Here is an 8,857-nt window from a genome sequence, read left to right on the forward strand (position 1 = left end):
AACATCCTCCATATAGTCCTGATATTGCACCATCTGACATCCTCACTATAGTCCGGATGTTTCACCATCTGACTTATACATGTACCTGTTAAGGGCTGTTAAGGAGTTTCTAAATGAGCTCACTTTGATATTGATGACAAAATTTAGATTGCAGTTAGTGACTTTTTAAAAATACAACGTAATTATTCTTATGTTGGTGACATTCAAAAGCTGGTACTTAGTTGTGGTAGCTGGTATCATAAGTGTGCCATTGCAAGGAGGTTATATTGAGAAACTAGCTGTGCCACCCGGCGTTGCCCGTGTAATAGAAGAGTCTTTGGACAGAAAATTGATTTGTATTTAACATATAACAACATTTGCCATTCTAACTTTCAAACTACATATCATGAGAGAAGTGTGTCCGTGTAGTTGAACTAAATTAAGAGAGAAATAAAAACAACTGTAAAGGTTTTAAAACTTTGTCAAACAACTGTACCTTTCAAGCTAGTGGCCTGGCATATTGCCAATGGAAACTCCACTAAGCTAGTTAATAAGGTTAGGCTTCCAATGACAGTAAGAATTCCATGAATTTCCATGAAATTCCATGAATTTGAGTTTTTATTGTTGTACAGCTCAGCTGTTCTAATAATAGCTATAGCCGGATTTCCAACAGACATACAGACATACGGACTTTGAGAAATATATATATAGATTGAAGATAGAAATATTATGAACTTCTACTGGTAACAGAACTTCTTTTGTAAACCAAGATACCTTATTGATTGAATGGCCCTCGTAATAAACTGCTAATGTTGCAACCGGGTTTGCTAGCAGTGCATGAAAAGCATTACAAACAACAATGCATCACTGACATGTCACATGGCAAATGACTTATCATTCTGTAGACATCACAGTAAATTCCTATCAGAAATTAAGCTCCTTTTTTTCAATTTAAAGAGTGTTGTACAATTTATGATTTGAAGAAAGACATTTTATATGTTAGGTCCTCATGTTGCTTAAGACAGGTATGACAGGTATTTTGCTATTTGTTTTGGTAGCTATAAACTTGCTATATGTTGGTAGTGGGCTTGTCAAGTCATCATCAGTTGAAGGCGCAAGTGATCGACACTGGAATCCATTCGCAGACGAGAGCGATTCAATAAGTGATGATGTCATGTTTGGACAGGAGTTTGATAGACTACGCTGTGGCTCTCAGAGCAGTAAGTAACTGTGGACTTTCAAAGTTGTGCGTATCTGTAACTTCTAGAGTAATAAGGTGTAACTCCTAGAGTATTAAGTAGGTGTAACTCCTAGAGTAGTAAATAAGTTTGACTCCTAGAGTAGTAAGTAGATGTAACTCCTAGAGTAGTCAGTAGATGTAACTCCTAGAGTAGTCAGTAGATGTAACTCCTAGAGTAGTCAGTAGATGTAACTCCTAGACTAGTAAGTAGGTGTAACTCTTAGAGTAATAAGTAGATCTTATAATATTTGCCCAAATAACATCTCCTTTCTTTTCTAAGAACGTATCGTGCACTCTTCCTCAATTTTTTTACTCGAACAATATCTATATGTACCACCATTAACCTTCAGGGTGGACATGATTCGGTTAGAAATTGCGTCCTTTATGTATGCACTAACAGTGGCTACCTGTTTGAAGGTATACAGAATGTAAAAAGTCGAGAAGATTTGGTAATGTTTGAGAATGGAAATTTGCCTCAAGATCCTTTTGGAGCTGCTCCTTTTCATCCGAGGAACAAAAGTGAGTGCTATGAGTTTGTCGTAATCTTACCATTCTTCTTCTTAAAGACCTTAATGTTACCATTCTTCTTCTTAAAGACCTTAATGTTACCATTCTTCTTCTTAAGGACCTTAATGTTACCATTCTTCTTCTTAAAGACCTTAATGTTACCATTCTTCTTCTTAAGGACCTTAATGTTACCATTCTTCTTCTTAAAGACCTTAATGTTACCATTCTTCTTCTTAAGGACCTTAATGTTACCATTCTTCTTCTTAAAGACCTTAATGTTACCATTCTTCTTCTTAAAGACCTTAATGTTACCATTCTTCTTCTTAAGGACCTTAATGTTACCATTCTTCTTCTTAAGGACCTTAATGTTACCATTCTTCTTCTTAAAGACCTTAATGTTACCATTCTTCTTCTTAAAGACCTTAATGTTACCATTCTTCTTCTTAAAGACCTTAATGTTACCATTCTTCTTCTTAAAGACCTTAATGTTACCATTCTTCTTCTTAAAGACCTTAATGTTACCATTCTTCTTCTTAAGGACCTTAATGTTACCATTCTTCTTCTTAAAGACCTTAATGTTACCATTCTTCTTCTTAAAGACCTTAATGTTACCATTCTTCTTCTTAAAGACCTTAATGTTACCATTCTTCTTCTTAAAGACCTTAATGTTACCATTCTTCTTCTTAAAGACCTTAATGTTACCATTCTTCTTCTTAAAGACCTTAATGTTACCATTCTTCTTCTTAAAGACCTTAATGTTACCATTCTTCTTCTTAAAGACCTTAATGTTACCATTCTTCTTCTTAAAGACCTTAATGTTACCATTCTTCTTCTTAAAGACCTTAATGTTACCATTCTTCTTCTTAAAGACCTTAATGTTACCATTCTTCTTCTTAAAGACCGTATCTATGTTGCCATTCTTCTTTTTGACGACATCTTATCTGAACAAATAATCAAACTGTTATACCATCAATACGAGAGTCTGATCAGGTAACTTGGCGTGTTATGGCCGTTATGCACATTATTTTTATATTATTATTATGTGATCCCATAGCTTGTTTTGCTTATAGGTCGTCAAGCAAAAAGGGAACAAAAGCTGGCAGGTAAAAACTTGCTTAAGACTTTATTATAGTACAATCTTATTATAGTACATATATATCTTATTATAGTACATATATATCTTCTTATAGTACATATATATCTTCTTATAGTACATATATATCTTCTTATAGTACATATATATCTTCTTATAGTAAATATATATCTTATTATAGTACATATATATATCTTCTTATAGTACATATATATCTTATTATAGTACATATATATCTTAGTATAGTACATATATATCTTCTTAGGAGCTGGTAACATTTTTAAAATTGCATATGCAGTGAAACTTGGATAACTCGAACTTCGTGAGACCGAGCAAAAGTGTTCGATTTATTGGAGCATTCAAGTTATCAGAGCACTGTCACAAGCCCATGTATTTATCAGTAGATGCTTTTACATATGCAAACTATATATAAATCAAAAGCATATATTGCTTGTTGCAAGTTAATTGACCTCTCATGTAAAGTTTAAAAAACTTTTATCAGAAAGTATATCTTTTTATTATTTGAGACTTGTTTGTTGTTTTAGGTGATATGACTACCAGGACGTTTTCAGATTGAAATAGACAAAACTTGATCGCAGTTAAAACGCTCAGTAAAAAGACATCATTTTCTTTTGAACGTTTTAACAAAGATCAATTTTGCCGATTTTATTTTAAGTTCATCTGAAGGTTCCCACGCTTTCCCTTGCTTTAGATGGTACATTGCCAAGCGGGTGTTTGGTAAAACTTGACCTTTTGCAAACCTTTAGAAAAGTCGTTAACAAAAAATTTTTGCCGATAATGATAATAATGACACCTAGGAACTACTAAAAGTTGATGTTTATCTTTATGGCTTGGAATAAAGTGATATTCTGCAGCGATAAAGATCGTCTTCGTAGCCGTTGGGCAAAAAACTGTTTGAGTTAATGATGTTGAGGTTGAGTAATCTAAAGCAATTTATCGTTGCGTGGGAACGGACCAAAGAAACCGTTCGAGTTAACCATGTGTTCGAGCTACCCGAGGGCGAGTTATCCGAATTTGACTGTTTATACTCTTAAGAACTGGTCAGACTTGCCTTTTCTACTATGCATCAGCCGAGAAATAATGAGTGGTTATCCTACCTACTGGAGTTGTATTCTCTGGCTTTTTTTGAAGTTACCTTTAGTAATAATCGTAATTCCTCTGATCTGAAATTTTTAGTAGTATGTAGCAGTAAGTCTGGCCATGCTAAGCATTTTTTTATTTTTAATCAGCTAACCCACAGGTTAATGTTTAAGATGCCGGTATTCAGCTAGCAGACAGAGTTTTGAAATGAAATATTCTAGCGACCTGGTAGCCAGAGCCCAGAACATATGCGTGTGAATTTGCTATGAATTCAGCCAAAAATGGTGGAAACTTGAAGCGTTTATGCGAACTAACAGACAGACCCACACAATGACAAACTGGGATCTATTAATACAGTTACCGTATAACCTCTATTTGAATGCCTTGGCACTCTATTTTTCAACCCTTCTCCTGTAGTGGCGGTTAAAGAGAGGTGGCGTTCAAATTGTGGCTGGCATTGTATTTTTCAAGTAGCTCGTCAGAGTTTGGGAAGAAAATTTTAAACCTTTAACGGGCAAAGCGAATGTCACCTATATTTAGTACTCTCCTTCGAGCGGAGCGACATTAACCTCTTAAATGCAAGAAATCTGCTAACTTACCTCCAAACTGTCGCAGACCTCGAAATACATGTAAATATGCCTTAAGAAGCCGAGCGATATCTCTACCAGTTGATATCTATTTCTTGCAATTAACCTACGATGATATTATAGCCTGTGTCCTGCTTAGCAATTTGTTGGAGTTTTAATTTTTTATTTCCTTTTAAATTTGAAGCCATATTTTAATTTTATAACTATATTTAACAATGTTGCATAAAAGCCCATTGCACTCATTGATATGTTTGCTACAGTTTGCAGCCAAAACTGGCTTTTTATGTGCAATAGAAGATGAGTTACGAGTGTCGATACATTGTAAGATCAGATTACCGCAAGGATGCTATCAAATAATATGTTATAAATCTGCAAATTTCTAAGTTATATAGTTATGATTTATCAAAACCTACAAATATGTATTCAAGAGCATGTAACATGAACAAATCATACCTATAATACATGCAGAAACAAAAAATAACATCCTTGAAACAAAAATATTTGCATTGTTACTTGGCCAATTGCGTTCTGATCGTTGCTTTCATTTGAAACACTTTAATTTTTTTCTGGCTGTTTAATACCTTCCACAATGTCTTCTGACTTCAACTCTTCTTCTCCACCGCTGAATTAGTCGATCATAACGTCCAAGCAATTTTTTAGCAGGGCAAACTTTGCCTCGCATTTTGCCCAAATAATGATAAACATTTAGCCCCATTGGCGCCAAGCACAACTTTTAGCCTAAAACTAGTCGTTCTTATACAATCGTAAATGTAAACCATTTTTCACATACGTCGAAGTATCAATATCGCGTTAAACAAGGAACTACTATTAGTCTAATCGAATCATTTTTTAATTTTATAACGTTGATTTCAAAGTTCCAACAAAAAACCGCAAAGCTTTGGAGTTGGAAAATGGACTTCGATACAAACAGAAACAACAAAAGAATTAATTGTTATTGATGTAACTAAGTCATTATCAGTACTATTTTGTGTACACTTTACCATTGATCACTTGCTATTATGGGTTCGTAAAGATCAGAGAATGTCAAAGTGGCGATCAAATGGAGGTGGCGTTCAAATAAAGGTGGTGTTCAATAAGAGGTTTTACGTAACCGTTTTGAAATTTTTGCTTTCATTTACGAATACGAATGGCAACAGCAGCTCAACAGCGGGTAATAGTGGCGAAACATCATTTATCGCAGTTCAAATAGTCGAAAATTACCACTTTCACTTGTGGTAGAATCCTAGAACAGACATGGTGAGAGGAGCTACCTTCTCAGGCTCTTATCTTAAACTCTCCTTCAATGATCCGTTCCTAGAAGCGTGTAAAAGCAGCGAAAGTAAAGTTGAATTGTCTGTACATGAATTCTCATTTAGCCAAGTATTGTGTTGACTGAAATGTTTAGCGATTGTTGAATTTTTATTGTCTATATTAGCAGCATTTGTCTCATATTATCTTATTCCTAGACTAAAAAATTGAGGAAGTGATGCGGAAAAAAACTTTTAGAAAGTTAACTACTTTTTGATGACAGAACTCCCACTTTTGACTGCATTTGGTTAGTCTCTCAAGCCTGTTCCCAAATTGTTTGGTTTTTCATTATTTAGTTGAGATCAATCATGTGTATTTATGGCATTTCATCCCGGTTCTTGAATAACAGTTTGTACTATGTAGACATAGGTATTATATTTGTTACCAATTTATGCATAAGGCGTTCGTAACTCACCCAGATTACACACCTATGTAGGTAACCTCCACAAATATAGAATTTCAGATTTAGGGAGAATGCTATGACATGATTGTCTTATCAACTTCTGCAGTATCAAGTATAACAAAATTCTAGATATGATTTTGGATTGTTCTTCAATGTCCGAGTGGAAATTTAGTTTTCTACAATTGTAGAGCGATACAGTAGGCTCAGTGCAGCTACAAGTGATGAAAATTTACTTGATGTTGAAATACCTGCCAAGACACAGAACCAGACTATATTTGGTGTGCCGATACCCTTCACCAGGAAAACTGATCGTACAGACAAGTATCACAAAGTGCCTACCGATTCAGACACTGACTCCTTATGTAATAAAGATGACACGAGATCATCTGATGAAGCTTTAGACAGAACATTTAGCTCATCACAGTATCGGCAGCTGGAAGGTGAAGAGTCATCAAATGGTGGTACACTGACGAGGAGTAATCAGTCAGTAGAATTGTTTTCTCATAATGGTGATGTATGCCGACCACACAGCTGTGAATCTAATTATAGCAGCACAATTACTCCTCCAGTTTCTAGCTCAGAAAACCTCTGCGATACGCTTGGTACAACCTCTTTTCCTGTTGGTGTGAGAAGAGATTCGATTAGTGCTGCAGTAGCCGAGCGACCAGTCACCATTCCATTGCACTCTACCAACCCTTTCTTAGCTGGTGTTAGTGTATCCACTTCTCAAACTCGCCGTGCAGCTGATATTGTCGTCGAGTCGCAATCGACTCCTTCATTACCGTCACCTGCTGGACTCAGCACTCCAAAAGAGACGAGTCAGAAGAGCTTTCCTAGTATTGATACACCGACTGCATCACATACCCCACAGGAGTTCTCGTCTGGTCAAAAGAGCCCAGTAGGTGGAGGGTCCACGGCTTTTGTACATTCTGAAGGCCCTCAATGCTTGGGAAGAATGAGTAAATCTAAAACGCTGGATCACATTCAGTCTCACACTCTGGCTGGTCCTGGAGACCAGCCAATTATTATAGAGCCAGAGAAGACTTTAAAACGCTCACAAACAGACTATGAGGTAAGGTTAAGTGATATTAACTTTGAGGATAAGACACAAAACATAAGCGACAGCGAGACTTTACTAACTGAAACATCCGGTTCTCTTCGAAAAAGAGAAAAAGGGAGAAAGAGTCCAAAAAGTTCTCGTAGTGTGAGATCTCCTCGTCTGCTGGAGAGTAAAAAGGGATTGATTTACGATGGCGACGGGGAATATGAAGGAGCTTTAACAAATGAAGCCTTTTCTGAGCAGGAAACACAGTCTGGTGAAACGCTGGAGGCACCATCACCTGCTACTGTGCCAGTCCTCAAGCCTAATCCGCCCGCATCTCCAAAACCTTCAACAGATTGGAAACCGCCCATAGCCGCAAAACCTAAGAGGAAGCAAAGTGCGGAGTCCCCTCCAATTGTAATGCTGCCCACACAAACACCTGTTAAGACTGTGCAAGTGGAAACGAAGACAGTGTCAAAGTCAGCTACTAAAGCTTCTTCCAAGGACCCACACAAGACTCACAAGCGCTACTCTTCATACGATTTAGCGACTGGTCGAGCGGAACTCTCCATCTGCGCTGACTCCGATAGCAGCAAGTCAGCTCTGGTGGGCAAGGAGAGCAAATCAAAAAAGAAAACCAAAATAGGTTTAGGTATATTTTAGCCAGAGCATTTTGTGGTGTAGCCTGTGATTATACTACTGGTTTGAGTTGTCATTATAGGCAAGCAGGTTTTCTTTCACTACATGAGTCTAGTCAATCTTAGAGCAGATGTTTCATCCTTGTCTAACAAACGCTTAGGACTGTTGCGACATCAATACACTGATAGTATTGTTGCTTGTTGTTCTTTAGGGTGGTGCGTTTTAATTGTTTTCTCAGTTTATAACTTAAAATACCCTAATTATTTACATATTTTAAAGAAATCATATATTACATTCATACATTTTACAATGGTATTTGTTATATATGCAGCTGTTGCAGCTTGGCTTCTTTTTATTGCTGTTATAATCCAAAATGTTAGTCCACTGCTGTAATTCCTTTCTATTTACTATACTCTTTTTTGATATTTTCATACAGTGTAGAATTCAAATTTCAGATCATAAATATATCGAGACAAAATTCATAACGTTTTACTGCTTTGCAACAGTCAGCGAGATGGTGAGAATTCTGTGCAGGTGGCATAAGTAAGAATGATTGCCATGTTCTCTAGTTACACTTTCTAATATGTTACATACATGTATATGAGTAGTCTCTAGTTACACTGTCTATTATATTACATAAATGTATATGAGTAGTCCCTAGTTACACTGTCTATTATGTTACATACATGTATATGAGTAGTCCCTAGTTACACTGTCTATTATGTTACATACATGTATATGAGTAGTCTTTAGTTACACTGTCTATTATGTTACATACATGTATATGAGTAGTCTCTAGTTTCACTGTCTATTATGTTACATACATGTATATGAGTAGTCCCTAGTTACACTGTCTATTATGTTACATACATGTATATGAGTAGTCTCTAGTTTCACCGTCTATTATGTTACATACATGTATACGAGTAGGCTCTAGTTACACTGTCTATTATGTTAC

General features: G+C 36.1%; 1 protein-coding gene across 3 annotated transcripts in view; it reads left to right on the forward strand.

Annotated features, from left to right (window-relative positions):
* Nucleotides 1–8,362, forward strand: part of LOC137386948 (AP2-associated protein kinase 1-like) — a 76,560-nt gene extending 68,198 nt beyond the window's left edge. For all 3 annotated transcript variants that reach the window (XM_068073190.1, XM_068073192.1, XM_068073191.1), the window contains 4 exons: nt 1,063–1,199; nt 1,637–1,738; nt 2,797–2,829; nt 6,407–8,362. In XM_068073190.1, the coding sequence (XP_067929291.1) occupies nt 1,063–1,199; nt 1,637–1,738; nt 2,797–2,829; nt 6,407–7,923 (1,789 nt within the window). In that variant the 3' untranslated portion in view covers nt 7,924–8,362. The remainder of the gene's footprint in view (nt 1–1,062; nt 1,200–1,636; nt 1,739–2,796; nt 2,830–6,406) is intronic.
* The last annotated feature ends 495 nt before the right edge of the window (nt 8,363–8,857 follow it).

This window comes from Watersipora subatra, chromosome 2, assembly GCF_963576615.1.
Source record: "Watersipora subatra chromosome 2, tzWatSuba1.1, whole genome shotgun sequence".
Taxonomy (NCBI): Eukaryota; Metazoa; Bryozoa; class Gymnolaemata; order Cheilostomatida; family Watersiporidae; genus Watersipora; species Watersipora subatra.